Here is a 20601-nt window from a genome sequence, read left to right on the forward strand (position 1 = left end):
GTGTGGGCCGCAGGAGGTATATTGTTAACCGGCCCCCGACTAGCAAGGAGAACGTCGGACTGTGCACTGATGTCAATACCTTCAGGTTTTGGTTTCTAACTGCAATAAAATGCATTTGTACCTGAAGTTCAACCATACACTGTTGTCTGTTGCATTTACTATTAGTGTCCTCATGGGATATTTGGGTTTTTTAGGGGGAGGAATGACAATGCAGCACAACAGAAATGGACATGTAGCAACGGAGGAGAGAGGATCAGATTACATCAGTGTGTACTTTCATTCCTTATAATCTTTTAAGTTATTTACTAGACATTTCACATGTAAATAAAAGCAGGCAAGAGACAAAAAAGTGTCTTTGCCTGCCAGGAAATGCAGTCAAAAAAACTTTGAACAGACACTGAGGTACTGGCGGAGATAGTGGCTGAGGTACTGGCTGAGTTAGTGGCTGAGGTACTGACTGGAGATTGGCTGAGTTAGTGGTTGTGGTAGTGGCTGAGGTACCGGCTGAGGTACTGGCTGAGGTACTGTCTGAAGTACTGGTTGAGTAAGTGGCTGAGGTAGTGGCTGAGCAATTGGCTGAGTTAGTGGCTGAGGTACTGGCTGAGTTAGTGGCTGAGGTACTGGCTGAGGTAATGACTGAGTTAGTGGCTAAGGTACTGGCTGAGGTAATGACTGAGTTAGTGGCTGAGGTACTGGCTAAGTTAGAGACTAAGGTAGTGGCTGAGTTAATGGCCGAGTTAGTGGCTGAGGTACTGGCTGAGTTAGTGGCTGAGGTACTGACTGGAGACTGGCTGAGTTAGTGGTTGTGGTAGTGGCTGAGGTACTGGCTGACGTACTGGTCGAGTTAGTGGCTGCGTTAGTGGCTGAGGTACTGGCTGAGGTAGTGTCTGAGGTAGTGGCTGATGTACTGGCTGAGGTAATGACTGAGTTAGTGGATGAGGTACTGGCTAAGGTAGTGTCTGAGGTAGTGGCTGATGTACTGGCTGAGGTAATGACTGAGTTAGTGGCTGAGGTACTGGCTGAGGTAGTGGCTGAGTTAATGCCCGAGTTAGTTGCTGAGGTACTGGCTGAGTTAGTGGCTGAGGTACTGACTGGAGACTGGCTGAGTTAGTGGTTGTGGTAGTGGCTGAGGTACTGGCTGACGTACTGGCCGAGTTAGTGGCTGCGTTAGTGGCTGAGGTACTGGCTGAGGTAGTGTCTGAGGTAGTGGCTGATGTACTGGCTGAGGTAATGACTGAGTTAGTGGATGAGGTACTGGCTAAGGTAGTGTCTGAGGTAGTGGCTGATGTACTGGCTGAGGTAATGACTGAGGTAGTGGCTGAGGTACTGGCTGAGGTAGTGGCTGAGGTACCTGCTGAGATACTGGCTGAGGTACTGTCTGAAGTACCGGCTGAGTAAGTGGCTGAGATAGTGGCTGAGGTATTGGCTCAGTTAGTGGCTGAGGTACTGGCTGAGTTAGTGGCTGAGGTACTCGCTGAGGTAATGACTGAGTTAGTGGCTGAGGTACTGGCTGAGTTAGTGGTGGAGTTAGTGGCTGAGGTACTGGCTGAGTTAGTGGCTGATGTACTGGCTGAGTTATTGGCTGAGATACTGGCTGAGGTACTGTCTGAAGTACCGGCTGAGTAAGTGGCTGAGATAGTGGCTGAGGTATTGGCTCAGTTAGTGGCTGAGGTACTGGCTGAGTTAGTGGCTGAGGTACTCGCTGAGGTAATGACTGAGTTAGTGGCTGAGGTACTGGCTGAGTTAGTGGTGGAGTTAGTGGCTGAGGTACTGGCTGAGTTAGTGGCTGATGTACTGGCTGAGTTATTGGCTGAGGTACTGGCTGAGTTAGTGGCTGAGGTACTAGCTGAGGTACTGGATGGGTTAGTGGCTGAGGTACTGGCTGAGTTAGTGACTGAGTTTGTGGCCGAGGTACTGAGCCAGTTACTGGGTTCTAATACAGCAAGGCTAAGATGCATGAGTTGTGCCCTGAAATGAATGAAGCCAGTTGCACAGATGTTGTTTGGCACCAGCTGGTATATTACTTTATGATTAGAGTGTTTAGCACATGCCAATGACACACACACATGCACACAGCGGACGAGTCACAGGTAAACACACGCCAGGACATCTCCCCCTGAAAACAGCGTTATGGCAGGAATGCAGGAACAGAGAGGCAAATGTTATTCATTAGAGAAAACATTCCAGGTGTCAGAGCTGCAGACAGAAACGATGCAAACACACCCTCTAGTTCCGCACTAACCCTGGCAGTAGGCCTGTCGCGATAACTACTTTTTGCTGCACGATATATTGTATTGAGAATTTTTTGCGATAAACAATATTATCGTCAATTTAAGACAATATTTAGATTGAATTTGACTGAATCATGTACAGTTTTGGCCGATTGGTCGTTGCGCTTGCAAGTCCTACTGTACATGATTTGTGTTGCTGCTGAGAGAAATGTTGTCCAAAATGTAGGCTTGTGTTTAGGCCCAGGTTCAGAAAAATACTAAGAAATCCCTATTTTCTGACATTTTACAGACCAAACCAGTAATTGATTAATCACACGACGAATACACATGAGGGGATAGAAGCAGCGAGATTTGTTCTTTGCTGTTAATTTTTTTAAAGCAAAGAATGATACTTTCAAAAGAAGCTACTTTTCCACTTTTTTTGTAATCTATATGTGGTTGGGGGTCAGTGTTCATACAGTATACAGGTTGTAAGGATATGAATGGTGGGGACCTTCATTCATATCAATACAATTAATGGACAATTTGATTAGGATTAAATTCTTAACACATAATGTTTCGGGGGACCATGACCCGTACAGGGTCTGAGGTCCAGCCCCCATAGTCTCTTAAAAGAATCCTATGGAAAACTCTGCCATCACACAAGCAGCAGCATCCTAGACTGTTGACACAAGGCAGGTTGGGTCCTTGGATTATTTCTATTGCTTCCAAATTGTACACTTAATCCAAGTTGATCAGACCAGTTGTTACCACCTTGCCAAATAAGGTGGAGTAAAAAAAACACACACAGAATAGAAGTCTACAGAAGCTCACATGCAAATTTTAGTATGATATTTTGTACATTTCCACATCACTGACAGCATGAGAGCAACTAATTGGTATATCATATTTCTTACAAAGAGATCAGAAAAGATATCACAATGAAGAAAATCATGATCTGATCAAACCTTTGCAAACTAAAAATTATGTCATTAATCCATTCATTCATTAACACATAATTAACACAAAATGAAAATCCTCATTACTGAAGTTAGCCATCCTCACGCACACACATCAATAAAGTCTATCTGCAGTTAATAATTTATAAAAAGAATGAGCTAGATACCTGTGTATGGGCAGGTTGGGCAAAGCAAGTATAATGTGGTTAAGCAGTCTACATTTCTTTGTGTGTTGATGGTGAGGAATTCTCTTTAGCATGGATAAAGTCACTGTTAATTCTCCTGAGAAACGCATGATTTATACATGAGTGACCAGGGTTAAAATGCTTCCAGTTAAACATTGAACATTGGCAGTGTGTGTGTCTGTGTGTGTGTGGCCCATTTTAAAAAATGCCCCTCAGTCACCAATTAACCCCTGCGAGGGCCCATGCTACCTCAGATGCAGCCCTGCTGTCAGTCGCCCACCGTCTACCACACATTCCACAAATACCCCAGATTCTCACAGTTTCCCAATCCACGAGCTGACCTAATAAACCTAGGATTAAATCACCGCGAGAGATTTGACATCATTAGTTAGCTGTTCTGCTGCTAGAAAACTGATTCACAGTGCAGCAATTATCCACACAGTTTTTTCTACCAACAGCGACACGACTGTGAAATATGTTTTATGACTACTTAATGCTCATGGAGAGGTAAGAGTATAAATGGGCACACACAAAGCAGACCATCTTATCTTCTTTTGTTGTTGATTGTATGTGAAATATAGTCTTTGACTGTTGGTTTACAAAAAGCAAATTCTTATTCTTAGTACAAACAATCTCAATGTACACCTAAAAAACTTTTTTATAGTAAGTTCCTTAACCACATAGAATATAGAAATATGTATAGAATGTCTTCATCAAAGACTGGTGATAGTCTATATTTTTGTGACTGTCGACAAGTTCCCCTGAAAAATAATGAACTGACACAACTAACTGATATTCTGTGTATATCTTGAGACTAACGTAGTTTATCCCTCTGTACCATAGAGCTCCATTATTGTCCAAACACTATTAAATACACATCATGCACAATCATACACTGTTGATTATTCATTATTACGAACACCACACACACATGCTACTGGAAATACTTACTTGTGCATCAAATTAATCATTGAGCATATACAACTGCACTTATTCCTGTTGTTTGAATAATTTTGTTTTAAAAATCTGTGAAAAAGAAAGTGAGAAAATCTATTCATGACTCATTTATAAAGGTTTTATTCATCAGTAGAAACAAGTGAGCTTGGGCATTAGGGGACAGAGACAGGAGATGAGAGGGTATTAACAAATGGATTAACATATTGTTACTTTTTTCATCTCTTCGTTGGATTGAATGGAAATAGTGGAAATTTAAAACAAGCATATCACCAGCATTTTCCTTAAAGATAAAGCCATGAAGCAAATATGTCTACATTTGTGTGGACCAACACCAACACATCAGTCTGCCAATGTGTCTGTTCAGTTATGTCGTATAAACAACGCAAAGCAATAATCAGAGGTGACACAGAAAAGGTCAGTGAAAATGTGACCAGAAACTAACAGAAGTGGTTTTCAGACAAATCCAGAACTGAAAACTGAAAAGAGAGTCACTGCAGGCTTTTCACTCAAACTCAAACTCAAACTCAAACTCAAACATTCACACCCGAAAGCCATTATTGTGCAAAACTTTTTAGTTCCACACTGCATATTGTTGCTTTAATATCATGCCACAATATATCATTACAGCCATTTTGGTTCACTTACAGTAACTGAATAAAAAGTAAAAAAGCCACAGGCAGTGTACATTCGGATAGCATGTATATCAAAGCATCCGTTCTGTAGAAATGTCACTGAACAAGCCATGCACTCTTATGGTGGCGAACAAAGTATGACATAACTATCATTATTGTCATTCAGTGCCCTGCCAGCCTGTCATTTTGATGGGACAGAGAGGCAACATCAGCTCAGGAAAGAACAGTTAAAATCATACTTAAGACACTCACTCAAATTCTCTGATTTGAGCTTCTTGAATGTGAATATATTCGGGTTTCTATGACAGTAAACCGATTTTTAGGAAACACAATTAAATGTTTCAACATTTTATGGGCCAAACAACTAATCGACTGGTCGAGAAAATAATTAATCAATAGATTAATCAATAATAAGAATAATCGTTAGTTGCAGCCCTAAACCACACTTTACATGTTCCCGGCTGCTGCTGCTGCTGCTGCTGCTACTGTGGACCGTTTGGTTTGGATGAAAAGAATTTGACCTTACAATTGGCTTTTTTTTGGGGGGGGGGGTTACGGGAAGACAGAGCGGGAGCAGAGAGGCAAATTCTCTTTGTTCTTTTAAAAAAAAATTTGAACCACTATCATTTCTGATGCACTGCAGCTTATTCTTTCTTAGCTTCTTCTCTATAGGTCACTATAGCTCAACCTGTAGTTCAGTTCATTTAGTCCTGACCAAAGTAAAAAAGAACATAAAAACTCACCCAACAAGAGGATGCTGAGCTGCGCGGACATGATGGGCATCAGGATGCTTGGACGCATGGACACCAAGCTGTCTCTGGCTGTAAGAAGCAGACACGGACAATTTGAGAGTTTGACAAAGAAATGAACTGTCATTTAGTTCAATACAGCAGCACAGAAGAAAAAGACAGAAGCTCATCATCACAGGATCATCACAGTGGGCAACCTGTGATTTTGAAATCCTTTCTCCAAATTGACAGCAATTTCCCAAAAAACTGGAAAGATTCTTCCCATTAAACTTAAATGTGTCACATGGTCAAAGCAGCTGGTAAAAGCATTTTCAGGTCTCAACAATGACCTTGTTTGTTTACAGTAAAGATCATGATATGGCCTTCACATTGCTGAGACATTGTTTGGTGTTGAACTGCTACAAAAAGCCGTTTTACATGGTAAAAACTCCAGCTGCTGCTGCTGCTGCAGTGTAGTGGTTTCTCTGTGGGAGAAAGGTCTCGGTTGTGTTTGTGACACAGAGGATGATAATGATACACACTAAACCTATATGACCCCTGAGACAAATAAGCCAAGTTACCGGAAGGCCGGAGGAGAGTGATAAATAAGCTGCTGAGGTTAGAAGGAGAAGTCCTGTGTTGAGCTGACAGACAACAAATCCAATATCTTCACTTTTGAACAACTTCTCCCAAAGCTTTATCCCTTCCCACTAATCCAGGTCTGTGATCTGAGGCGGGTCGCTGTTGGAGGGTATTCTTCACACTCAGCTTGGCAGTGAGCGGCCCACGTGGCGCCCAAGGGGCCGACTCTGAGGCTGAGAAATGAAGCCTATGCGGAAGTGCTATAAACTGCAGTTCACTAGATGCCCGAATGAGGCTGGCTCCAGAAACGAGCAAATCCCCATAGAGTCCCATGTTAAAATGCCCAACTTTACAGCAGAATTGAACATGTTTACAGCCTGGTACAACAAATGGGTTTGGTCCCAATGACTAAACATGGCGCATGTACGGTAACTTAAAATGAAACAGAAGAACAAAAGATGTTTGATTCATATTTTTTACTAAAACTGACACCATAGATAATTAGGATGCAGAAACAGATTTGTTGTGATCGCATGTGACGTGGTTTGTCTGTGTAGTTTTCCTCCAGGTGTTCCAGACAGACTGGACCAGTGGAAGCTCAACATGAGGCCGAACTGAACTGACTCATCACTTCAGCACTGACCCCAGGTCCACATGTGGTGTGTGAATAACTTAATGGTCACAATTTCCCCAAGTGAAGCATGAGAACAGAACATGATCCTACGGTGCCCGTACGCTTTGATAACAATTAAATATTCTATACATACTGTACTGTACATTCACTGTATTGGTAGAACACTGTTAAATCTAAAATTACATTCAAATACAGTTGAATATCTACAGAACACAAGCACACAAACCTCTTTATTTACAAATTTGTACAAAATTGTATTAATATTTTTTATTTGTGTCTTGTCATTGTCGTTAGGGAAGGACCTGTCTGAAGAAATTCACTGTGCTGACCCTGTTCTGTCTCCAACAGCAAAGAAGAAAAATTAATCACTCGGTTCTTCTTTTAAAATATATTTAAATCACACAAACCTGTTAATGCTTAAGGTTGTGTGTAGGAGTTATTTGTCAGTTAATAGTCAGATTTGAATGTCAAATCTCACATATTCCGTCAGTATTAAAGACAAAAAGAGTTAAAATATAAACATAATTTATGAGCCAGAACCAGAAGTTATAGATTAACTCTCAGATTTATTTTTAGTGAAGGGAAAAAACACAAAAAGGTGGACAATAATAAAATTATAGAACATATTAATATACAGACTGGGCCTGTGCAAGCGGTAACAGCTGAGCTCAGAATGAGCCCAGAGCTGCAAGGAGGGGGGAGGAGAAGGGGATACAGTGTGGGACTGTAGGGGAGGAGAAGAGCTGAGGTATTAAGTGTTGTAGCTATAGTTGGTATTTTTTTTATCAACCATGACGAACATAAAAATAAACTCGACATTGTCCATGAAAGTCAAGGATCTGTTTAGGCTTAACAAAGTGTGTCCTGAAGGCCAAATTCAATAGCAGTGACACTGCCAACTGTAGCAGTTACAGGTCCCCTTCACAAGGTGCTGGAGGTGAGTCTGCTGCAGGTCGTCTTCATGTTGACCAGCCTGATGCTGCTGATCTCCCTCAGGTTGTCGTTACCACAGTGGATGATGAGGAAGTCAGCTGCTGCTCTTCCTCACGGAGTGCAGAGTGGAATAAGGCTTTTCCACCACAGTCCACCAGCCAAACACAGCACGCCAAGGTCTGCAGCTCTCTGGACACCTCGACGGACAAACTCATCACCACGTCCACATTGTGACTGTAGGATTAAAATTAATAAATGAGTTTGATAAATGCTTCAGATAATGAAAAATGTAAAGTCCACTAAACAGTGTAGCTCACATTTTTATGTTGACAACACTGTTATGTCACATCTGTAGGATAAAATGGAACTAAAGAGCTCCATCTCAGAATTTTAGATGAAAGTCTCTAATACTTTATATTTAGACAGACTATATAACTGGAAAGTCAAGCAGCCACGACTGGTACTGGTTTGTTTTGTGCAGCAAGTGGAAGCATCACACGCGAACTGAACAACATACCAATGTGCTTGAAGTAATAAACATCTTGTAACAAATATAAAAGTGCCTTTCTTACAGTCATATTCAAAGTGATAATCTGGTACAGTAATGTCTATAGCAGTACAGGTAAGGAGGACTACCACGGACTTCTGTCAGTGTGAAAACTTGATCTGTGCACTGTTTACGACAGTGGTGTGGGGAATTAGGTTTTTCTGTTTTCTTGTTTGGTGTATGTTTATGTCCCTTAAGGCCAAAATAAATAAGTAAACAACAATAATAACTAAGACTACAAGCCAGTGTTAATAAAACATTTACTGTATGCCAAGAACACGTCAAACGTAACTTCTGTTTAGTTATTGTTTAATTGTTTTAATTTACTTACCACATGTAACGTTGGCTGGGACGACCGGTACCGGACCTCACGTTACCGCAGTCATTACCGACCCGGTGCAGCCTCGGGGCCGCGGCGCTAGCCGGCTCGCACTTAGCCTAGCTTATTAGCTTAGCTCCTTATTGTCAGCTAACTGGGAAGCTTCGACGTAGGTGGGCACATTTCAGCGACCGGTCTGCTTGCGGCACACCTCTACGTCCATATTTGGATTAGCCGGGATTAAGGAGGAGTCAGGGCCTGGCAAGATGATGACGGCTGAGCCGCTGTGGAACCGCCCACTTTGGGCTTCAAAACCGGCCAGCTGAAACCAATGGGTGACGTCACGGACGCTACGTCCATGTTTATATACAGTCTATGGTGGCGCCACAGTCCCACTGTCAAAGGCCAAGGCGCAGAGGAGGGACCCCACAACCCCTCCACGCACACACACACACTTGAAAAGTTTTACACATTCATAATTTGTCGTCACATTCATATGAATGAAGCAGCCAGATACATTTGTATCCCGACCTGTCTGTGTAAAGCGTGTGCTCAAACTTACAGTGACTTGGCACTGCACATGAGCAGGATCTAAAAAATATTTATTAAAGAACAATCACCTTCCCAGGAAAACCAGGGATATTAATAATTTTTAAGAAAAATTGTTCCTTTATGCACTGACCTAAATCTCAACCAGAGGGTCAGATCTCACATCTATGCTAGCTATAAAACTTTCTGATGAAATACGATTACCCGACCAGCTCGACTTAATGATCACAATGCAGGTATATTCAACCATTCAATACACCAGTAAGCATGGGTCAGAGGACTGTCATTATGGCACCTGTAGTTTTGTATATTCCCCTATTCATCATACAACTTATGGAGCAGTATAGGGTGTTGAAAAAAATGCTCCTTACTTTAAATTAACCATTTAAGTGTACTGTAGAGTTTTCACAAAGCCAAAAACAAGGCTGTTTTTCTGAGCTTGAGAAAAGCTGGAGTCAGAGTTCCATGGTTCTCACATACAACATGTTACATTATAATTCTAAAGATCTGGCAAAACAGTTAATTAACAGAGAATGATTCAAAGGTTTCCCAGGATTCAGCTGAGGGAAATACTGTACATGTCCAAGTTTCGAGGAGCTGTGACAGTCCAACTTATTTTTAAGGAATATTCTCAATTCAAATTTCGAAAAAACACAACGGAACCTGTTATCAAATGTTTGACAGACTTTTTAAGACAGGAAAGAACACTACCCCACAAAAATAAAAAAAAATTCATTGGAAATTTGTTGGACACCACAGTAGAATTAGTGGATAGTTTCAATTATCATCTGCACAGATGGTTTTTCATCTGCAAGACAAAATGTCTACTTGTGTACATTTAACTTTTGTTAGGTTTGTCAAAATTCTGATGTTTGAATCAAGGTATATTCTTCAGGTAGGCCCATCTTGCCCTCTGGTATTAGAGTGGTTGAGATGAAGTAGAGAGGGCAAACGCACTCTACTTTTTTACCGCTGCCCTGGTGCTGAGGGGCCCCTCTTTGCACAAACTCAATTTGAGCCTGAGTGGACAGATCTGTAATGAACTGTGAAGCCTCTCTGCTACAGAAGAGCGCTAAAGATGAAGTGACTGGCAAATTATTTCAAATAAGAATATCACAACAAAAACACCTTCCTACATTATACGTACTGAAAATCTGAATCTAAATAGTCTAAGAGGTGCCCAGAGACATGAAGATAATAAAAACATTTGTAAATTAATTGTATATTATGCCCCATTCCATTGCTAAGGAATTGGAAAAAAAACACCTGCTGCACAGTTAAACAGCTCCACTACTGTTAAACTTTAACAGCTACATAGTAAAGAGTTTATGCTTTAGCCGCAGGGTTGGTGACAGCACAAGGTTGCAATCTAATCTAAAATCCGCATCGCCAGAGTGAACTAGTCTAGAAAACACAGATGCTGAGAGAAGCTCAGCTGCTGTTACATAAATAAGAACAACACTAACTCAATGGCAGCAATTGATTCCAGCTTCATACTCACACAGGCGCATGCAGGCCACCTCACTCTCCTCTCGTCTGCACTGCTTGGTCACACTTGCTCACTCTGTCTCTCTGCAGGTCAACCCTGCTTGACAGTGTGTCTGTGTGAGTGTGCAGATTCTCGTATTCCAGCGTGCACGTGTGCAAAATCCGGGACCCCAGTGTGTGTCTTTACGCATGCATGCACATGTGCGGTGTGTGTATGTGCTCCAGAATGCGTAAAACAAACTTGAAAAGTGCAACTGACGGCAGCAATGTAAAAACAGAGGGAACGTCACCGGCCAATGGGAACACAGAAAAGCGTGGGACCCCCCCCCCCCTTCCACTTCATTCCTCTCCTCCCTCCGGCTTGCTCTGTTTCGCCCTCCCTCGCTCCCATCACTGGGGCACTGGGGTGAATGGGCAGCTATTCTTATTCTAATTCCTCTGTCACCCTGTTGGCCACTGGCTGAAAGAGGGGAATGGTCTCCAGGCTTTTGGAATGCACCACCCCTTTCTTCTGGACACGAAAGGAGAGTGGAGGGCGAGAGAGGCAGAGGAAGCCAGACAGAGACTCCTGGGGGAGTTAGAGAGAGGAGTGACACTGACGGTAACAGAAGCAAACTAGGCCCCAGACCTTCAATGCAGCACAAAAACCTCACAAAAAATGCACCACCGTTGAGATTTGAAAGGTCTATTTTGGAAATACACTTGTTAGCTTCGTGGTGAACAGCACTTCATATGTTGGCATCCACATGGTCAGTGTACGTGATTGGTCACAAGATATACATTTTCAGGTGTGTTTCTGTGGACAGACATTAATACTGAGAAGGAGTGAAAAAGCCTCTCTGGATTGAGACCCTTTCCTTTTTAAAATGCCGTTTTAAACGAAAAAATAGAAGTATGGCTGTATCCAACAGACCGGGGCCATGGAGGTCAACTCCATTCATACAGCTGAAGCAACTCTGGTGCGGTGACTGGATGAGGAAAGAGAAAGAAAGAGGAGAGGGAAGCTGCATGTTTGTGCCTGTACGATATCTGCATATTGGTTGTGTACATACATGGGTGAGATTCAGGCTAGACTAATGAAGAAGAGAAAACAAAGTGGCTTTCACACTTGTAGTGCGCTTCTTATGTGACCTTTGACCCCTGCTGTATAGGGAGAAGGACAGGCTGACTTAATGTGTCAATGAAGTTTTGTGTTTTTGCACTTTTGAAATCCCAGGCTTCGATTGTAAGTGGCCTACATGGTTTTGGATTTATCATACGGGTCTACTTGTATACATGGATATATATGTGTAATATACCTACATTAGTTACTAAATGTCTTAATAAAGTAAATGTATGCATAAAGGCACAAGGACAAGTAAAACAATAATTTTCATAGTTAGGAGGCTATGTTTCGTGCAGCCAATCGAAGACCTTGAACAAAGACTTTGTCACAAACCCCCACACAACCACTACAATGAGATAAGAGGAAACTCGAATAACTTCAGTGCAGCAGTCAGACAACACCAAGAAATCTAGAGACACTAGTCCAAACAATCCCAGACTCCCGTATCCTTGAACACCATAACATGATAAGCTTGACTCTGTGTATGTGTGTCTGTGAGTTTGTGTACACATCAAATGAAGGGCTTCAGACTGAGCCACTGAACACACTCCCAATGCGCTGCAGCCTGAGACACTGTTGTTAAGGTATTGTAAAACAAGGCTGGGCTGGAAATGGGATCAGATCATACGAATGAGGTCATGGAGGAAGTCTGCGTTCCATATACAGGCAGGTGACTCAATATTCAGAGAAGCTGCGACCTGCACCACCGTCACCTACACCTGAGGTTTCAGTCCTGCAGGATGAATTCAAGTTCCCACACATCATGTTCCAGATGTGTTCATTTGAACTGATTTTAAACTGGATGCTATTTAACATCATTCATTATATAAATGTGGATCTTGTTATAATATTTGCTCCTCGGGATTGCAACCCTTACTTATCCCACATTATCCTTGCCTGAGTGTGTCTTTGCCCACCATAAAACCTGAACATAACAACAGTCCCTTTATGAAACCACTTTTAAATCCACTAGACCCAGATTTCTATTTGGATCTGCACCAAAAATTGAAAAAATAAATAAATAAATAAATAAATAAATATATGTATACATATATATATATACACACACATATTTAAAAAGCCCTATCTCGTATTGTTAAAGAAAATGATAAAAACAATTCTGGATCTGCCCCTTCCTCCAATCCACACAAAAAATGTAATATTATTTTTTGGCACATGTCCCATGTTTCGTGGAAATATGTTAAGTAGTTTTTGGGTAATCTTGCTGACAAACAAACCAACCAATAAATTGACAGGGGTGTAAACATAACCTCCTTGGCGAAGGTAAAAGTGAATCAAAGCTCTTTTAAATGACTAACATACCTTGAAGCCACAATGAGTGCTTCTTCTCAAATTAGATTGAGTGTAAATTGAGCATTGAGTGCACTATATTTATGAAATGTTATTGCGCAAAATGCCTTTTAGGCAAACATTGCTCCACTGTTCAACTTAAATATAGTATGCATAAAATTTATCGCACTGTTTTACATGGACAGATATATGGAAACAAAACTTACAAATTGTAGCTGAACATTTTAGGGAAACATTGAGGTTGTAATGACTTGTAATGGGATAGGTTAGGCCCCCTGTCTACTCCGTTTGATTTTTAAGCAGGCCTACGGAAACAACTGTGAAGTGAAATCTGCAGTGAAAACACTTACAGAGCCAATATAATAAGAGCTTAAAGTATAAGCCATTAACCCTCTACCAGACATCTGCTTAATTTGGTAGAAGCAGACCACCCAAACACAACCTCTTCAACTAAAGGCATTCAGCTTAACCGTGGCGTCAAAAAAGGAAACGTCTTCCCCAATCCACCACATACATAGTCTGATCATCGCTTTTGTAGCCATAGGAAATCTCATAATACTATCTGGATATGTGATTCATTTCTGCTGGCATCTCACAGTAAAAGAAAGATTACCGTCAAAGTGAATTCCGCGTTTCAGGATTACGGAGAAAGCGTTAAATCTTCACTGCACTGCAGATTTTCACTGCTGCTGACCTCAAAGACCTCAAATAAAGCACACCTAATACCTACTACTGCTAGGCTTACTTGGCTTTTGTTCCACACAACCTTTGTACCTCACACACAACACACACACACACACACTGGAAGGTGTGTATGTGCATTCCTGGTTATGCACAACCTGTGCACTTTGATTTTGCCTAAGTTAATGCTCTCTTGAAATCAGCCATGTTGTTCAGGGTCTTTTGTTTTAATCGCAGAAATGAATCTTTAACTCGGCTAGACACCACACCTGCAAGGCCGACAAAAGCTCATGCAAGGGCATGACTCCACAGTAGCAAGAGAGGAGGTTTAAAGGTGATTACATTCAGTGCAGACACACACACCAACCAACACAATCACCACCACCGCTTTTCATGTTTGGACTAGAAAGACAGCGAATCTGTAGACTAGAGTTTGGCTCATAGCATTGAGGCCTACAGAGAGGGTCAGTAACGTGGAACCAGGTTTATTTAAGTCAAGGCCACAGTCATTGTGGGAAAACAGTGCAGCGAAGTGCACTGCTTAAGAATATCATCGTCAATAAATGGACATAGTCAGTAGTCATAAAGGAACGCACTTGCCGGAAAAGAGTAGAATTACTGTTTATTCACACCTCGCCGTGTTCATAGGCATCTGTCAGTAAGAATCACAAATGGATTACCAGTGAGAAATCGCAGCTAGATACCAGATCACCAGATGATTAATATATAATTCTTTATGAGCTAACAAGGAATTTTTTTCTTCTTTGGACAATTATTGTTTTCGACCCACCTTTTTGGCTTAAACTTGTCATTATGATGTTAAAACTAATTGCACCGTGTTATGGTGATAGACACACTTCACCATATTTGTTTTGGTCCCCTATAAGCCATGATTTCACCATGTTACTCTCTTGGCCACCAGGATGTGGTTTTTGCAGAAAAATGACGACTCAACTTACGGCACAAAGGAACTGCGTCACCCATTGTGTTATCAACATAAGAAATAGTATAGTGTTCTCCCAGGATCTAGCCCCAGTGATGGAAACAGCCAGATTGACAAAAACAACTCAACCTCCCAAGAGAAAAAGAATCCCATTGATGAAGGAACAAAAGCAGGTGAAGGAGAGTGATAGAAAAAAAATGAGTGATCCTCCAAGTGAACTTGAGGCTTCAAATGACTTGCAGTTCTTTCTATCGGAGCAGTAACAAAACCAGCCGACTTGCGATTGTTTATTCAAATTTTGATTTTTACGGTTGTTTGCTGTTTTGGACAGTAGCCAGACTGCTGGCATTGAGTTAGCCATGTGCTAACTGCAGCTAGTTACCAGAAGGAGACAGAAATCAAAGTAGGAGCTTCAGCGTAGGTTCTTCTTTCTTCTCCTCCGTTATTTCAAAATGGTGTTGATAACTTCCTCAGGAGTCGATTCTGAGGACGTTATCAATCTGCATCATTACTGCCATCTTGCTAAAATTAATACTATTTGAAGCCACTAGGGCACAAACATGTAGCTCGGGTCACTGTGCTTCATTACATTCACCAGTTAAAGGGGCAGCAAGTGATTCTAAAGCAATACACGTATTGTAAAAATCAGCTAATATTTCCTCACCGTCTCTTAGCTGTCCGTTCTGTGTGCACCGGGAATAAAAAGGGTTTTCTCACAGCTCTGTAAATCGAACATAATAATGGTGCGGAGAGCATCAAACAAAAATGCAGTCTGTAAACTCGTTGACATGTTAAGAGACGTGCTAGCGTATGGCGCTGCAACTCCGCAGTTTCGGCCTAGTGGTTGGTGCGTCGGACTCCCATACCAGAGGTCGGGGGCTCACGGCCTGGCCAGGGCAGTTAAGTCACACAAAAAAACAAAGAGAGAAACAAGCATTCTCTAAAGTTGCTTACTGCCCCTTTAACATCCAGTAAACTGAGCAAATGAGAAATTATTTCATTGAGCTCAGTCTGAAGGCTCATGTCTGATGAATTAGCTAAGATGGACTTGGTATCGAGGCTTGCATTTGACGTACAATCAGCCCTTGAAACAAATAGAGATGATGTGTCATGAAGTGATCTAAAAAGCAAAGCGGCAATCAGTGCTTCCTGTCCCAATAAACATTCAGCAGAATACTTATTTCAGTAACATTTAAGGAAATTGCATTTCCAGTTATTGAAGAGACAATGTGTGAACACTGTAAGAGTTATCAAATGTCAGGGTCACTCAGGAAGAGCCACTGGAGAGAAGATGATACAGATACAGAAAGGTCAAATGATCATGTAGCAAATGTTTGTTTGCAAAACTTTTATCCCAAACTCTTCTCAGAGGTGACCTATGAAGATAATTGTAGGATTAACGTGTGTGTGTGTGTGTGTGTGTGTGTGTGTGTGTTATATTTCTGCAAGCACGTTGCTCAGGTATTATGGTCAACATTAGCTGATCCAGACAATAACAAAAACAATTAAACCAGAAAAAATTTATTACAATGGTAATAACTGACCGTGGTTAATAATTAAGACAAAAATATAAAATATCTGAGGGTTACACTTTCACAAAAGATAAGATGCTGTAACACTGATACTTCTTTATCTGGTGAGTAGTTTTAATAAACAAAATGGAGGCATTCGTTTCTGCCATTTAATGATTTTCCACACTTAACAGGTAAAACAAAAATATATTTTTGTATCTCCTGACTATCAAAGCTACAGTTAGTTGAAGACAAATTAGCCTGATTTAACTTTTTAGACAAGACGACAGGAGCAGACAGTGTGCTGCATAGTAGGGGTTGATTTATATCAGGGGACGTAATTATGAGCGTCTCAGCCTGCAGGGGCCCTAACAGAGGCTCCAATATCAAAGACGCAGTGATTGAGTGAAATAAGTTTGATGGCAGAGAGACGTTCCCTGATCTAACAATTATCCACGCACAGAGGACGGCCTGAGTGACCCAGCCAAAAACACAAAACATCATTGAAAAAAATATATATATTTACCAAAACTACTCTTAATTGGTATATTTCCCAATGGGAGAAGCTGCACAACAACAAAATAGTAGCACTTGCCAGTGTATCTCTCTCGTTGGGTACCGACCTTGTTGCTTTTCAGGGTACCATCTGAATTAAGTCGATACAGTACTACTGAGGACCAATTGGATTTATATTAAATCTGACACAAAAGAGGGTTAAACTTTTCATTGGTGGATACAATGACGCTGTAAAGTTTGCCATGCAAAGTGGTAGAAAACCATGATAAAGTATATTTTGCATAATATGAGATTCTTGCATGTTTTGTTTAGTTGTGCATGTGTAATGGGGTCCAGCCAGTCGAGGGCTCTGCTGTGTAATGTGTATCGACACGTTAAGAGACGTGCTAGCGACTAACGCTAGCGCTCTTGGATTTTAGCTCCCTTTGGTAGCGCGTCCCCCTCGCATGCCGGAGGACAGGGGTTTCAAACTACTACCATTACACAGGATCGAAACATCCCCATTCAGTTGTTTTTTTTCACAAATCGCACCCCGTTTCTAAGTAATCTCATCTCTAGGAGACACACATTCCACTGCAAGCTGGTTTCTCCGGTGCGGCTCCCGGGAAGTGTGTTTGACATACGACTTATTATATAATAATACCACTACTTTTCTTCTGTCTTGTTTTGTCATTGTCAGCTGCTTAAGCTGACAATGCTCGCAAGTATGATCATCCCAAAGGAAACAGCGAGAGCTTACGTTACTCTCGTGACTCCAGAGGAAACTCTTTTTCATGGTGATGTATGAGAAAAGCAGAAGAAGCACTTACAGTCTCTCAAGAGCTAGCTATGCTTCTATTTGTCCAAAAACTAAAATTCAATTAAGTCAAAGTCAGTGGCGCCGTCAAGGGGGGGCCACGGTCCCCCCCAGTGGCCCCCACTAGCGAGTTGCAGTAGCATATGCATAATATGCTACATGCTGGTAAAATGCTTCTATCAGATATTTAACATTGGGTACAATTAATTATTAAACCAATAAGGTATATTTTTTATAATAGTTAAATAGAATAGTTAGGTGTAAGTGACACAGGTTTGAAGGAGCAGGACCCAAATGAAGGTAAGGGGGAGAAGGAGTATTTAATAAGAAGGGTAACAAAAAACAGACTTACAGTGTTTAAAGGAAAAATAAACAAAATCCAAATATCAAAAATATACTACAGTGGCATAATAGAATTCCTGAAATTCAGTTTTGGCTTTCGGTTTTGGGTTTTTTTTGGCCACCCCTGTAAAAAAACATTCTGGGGGTGCCACTGGTCAAAGTCATTCAATTTATTTCCCAGACCTCCTGGACACCATGGTCAGTTCTACACTTTGGGGTCTGAGCGACTCGTGGATCCTCTTAACCCTTCAGTTTAGAGTTGATCTCAGCAGTCGGGCGAGGGGCCAGGTCCTTGAGCTGATTAAAGCTAGACTAAGCCTACGAGGGCCATGAGAACATGCACCTGTCATGTCCAAATACCCCGACAAGCTGGTGAAAATAAATAAATGGCAATAGGGAATTCCTGAATTCCAGAGGGAAGAGCAAACCTTTCCCCATTGAAGTTAAAAATACACTTGTCTAGAAATCCCTCACCTAAAAAAAAAACACCAATTTGAAGAACATTTTTATTAAAGGTTACACTGATGTGTATTTTTACTCTATGTGAGCTCATGGAACCAGCTGTTTTGGAAGTGACACAACACAGTGTCGGTGAAGATGTTTGTTCTTCACCTGCACCTGCGAGAAAATTTGAATATGACTCGCGCTACTGTGGATGGTGAATCTGAGCTCTGCTCTCCATGAATCTGTACTGCTGGTTAATCTGGGAGGAATGTGTGCAATGGTGTCACAAATCTGCCTCCCAGCCATTAGTGGCCTACACACACACACACACACTGCAAGTTTCTAGTTTCTTCAGCACAAGTCTTAGACAACGTTTGTGTTCCCCCAGTATCCGATCACTATTTATTTTACTTTATAACTTAGGTCTAAAATGTGTCATTTGCCATTTAAGATTACTGTCATGAAATTTCTTCTTTAACTTAACAAAATTTGTGTCTGATAATTTCTGTTTTTCCAATAAATCCCTTTCCAGAAATGCCAACATTTAAACCCAGTATCTATCAATATTAAAAATTATGTGTGTGTATATATAGGTAAATGTCCATGTCAGTGTATGTGCACCACACCTATTTACATTACATCTACTGAATACTAGGGGTCGGCTGATTATCGGCAAAGGACGATTATTTTCATGATTATCGGTATCGGCCATTTTTTAATCCAATTTGCCGATGAGATCATTTTCTTTAAAAATGTGCTAACTTGGCTCTGATCCAGCCGATGTCACTACTCTCTGGACTTTAGCAATGTCCTGTCCTTGCTTTTTTGCTTATTCACTTTCTTAATACTGCTGCTGATGGTGCCCTGCACTTCGTGTGTTAAGATCTTGCTGAAAGGTTCTGTGAATTAAACATATGCTTTGAGGCATTTCAACATTTTGTGTTAAGGGTTTGTGTTTTTTCTAAATTTGACGCCTTTTGACAGCACACAACTTAAACTCTAAGTGTTATAGTGACCACACATCCTCACTCAGCACAGTGAGCGTCAAACATCACATCACACAGGGAACTATGCGTGTATAAACACAAAGTGATTGTTGAATAGAGGTCAAGAGGCCGCACTTGTCATGATAGGAATTATCCTGGAATTAAACACCTGTTGTCTTGCAAGCTAAACCTAGCTAACCCTAGGACAGCAGCTAAAAAATAAAAAATAAAAATACTGTACTAGTTTGTGGCTATATTTATTTGGACAAAAGTCTAAGGAAGGAGCAAAGACTGTGTTTTTTTACTCACCAAAACTTTCTATACGTTTAGCCAGAACCGGCTCTGCTGCCAACGTCAAGACGCGAACAAAGTAAAAAGTCTAAAAAGATGAATTAGCCGAGCGTACAAAACACCGCAGAGGTCTTAACGTCCACGTCGTTTAGCCCCGGGGAGGAATACGGCAGGAGTCAAGGGTAATAACAGGCTACAGTAATAACACAAGGTCCAGGTAGTGTACAGTCATGTGGGATACACAAGTCGTCCAGTCACCTGGTGTCACCGAGGTGCGGGCCGGAGAGAAACGTTAGCGAAGACGGAAGAGTAGATGGAGCGCTCACCTGCTCCGTAGTTCTCCGCGGCTTCTCTCTCTCTCTCTCTCTCTCTCACACACACACACACACACACACACACTCAAACTAACTTTCCTACTCTTTCTCTCTCTCTCTCTCTCTCTCTCTCTTTCGCTTACCCTCTCCCTCTCTCCCTCACACGCCCCGCACAAGCTGCACCCCCGCCCCCCCCCATGAGGAGCTCGGTCTCCGGTCCCGCGCCGCTCAGCCGCCCGCCCGGGAGGGGGCGGAGCCACCAGTGTCACCGGCACCGCTGCCTCCGCCCTGGAGAACAGGAGCAGGTGAGGGGGGCGAGGGGGGGGGGGGCGCGGGGGCCGACCCCACCCAGTCCTGTCACTGCTCGAGTTAAAGATTACTTCCAACAAATTCCTCAAGGCAGAAATGAAAGGTAGATGTGAACTTTAACTTGATGTGTGTGTGTGTGTGTGTGTGTGTGTGTGTGTGTGCGTGTGTGTGTGTGTGTGTGTGTTTTCGTGAAACACAAAGCGTCTTTCGGTACATGCACATTTCCCATTTCCCATTCATTTCATAATTTACACCTTGGCTTTTCTAACTGACATGACAAAATGGAACACGTCTGTATACAATTAAAATATTATGAGCCCCTACATGTC

General features: G+C 41.8%; 1 protein-coding gene across 5 annotated transcripts in view; it reads right to left on the reverse strand.

The window, feature by feature from the left end:
* lamb2l (laminin, beta 2-like) overlaps positions 1-20115 on the reverse strand; it is a 59854-nt gene extending 39739 nt beyond the window's left edge. Inside the window, exons 1-2 of one of the 5 annotated variants that reach the window (XM_035645046.2) lie at positions 19976-20115; positions 5687-5764 (exon numbers count right to left, since the gene is read on the reverse strand). In XM_035645046.2, coding sequence (XP_035500939.2) covers positions 5687-5744 — 58 coding nt within the window. In that variant the 5' untranslated portion in view covers positions 5745-5764; positions 19976-20115. Of the gene's footprint in view, positions 1-5686; positions 5765-10736; positions 10762-13752; positions 13772-19667; positions 19887-19907 lie in introns of those variants that run through there. The other 4 variants (XM_035645048.2, XM_035645047.2, XM_035645049.2 and 1 more) reach the window with 4 other exon arrangements.
* Positions 20116-20601: the final 486 nt, after the last annotated feature.

This window comes from Scophthalmus maximus, chromosome 3 (assembly GCF_022379125.1).
Source record: "Scophthalmus maximus strain ysfricsl-2021 chromosome 3, ASM2237912v1, whole genome shotgun sequence".
Taxonomy (NCBI): Eukaryota; Metazoa; Chordata; class Actinopteri; order Pleuronectiformes; family Scophthalmidae; genus Scophthalmus; species Scophthalmus maximus.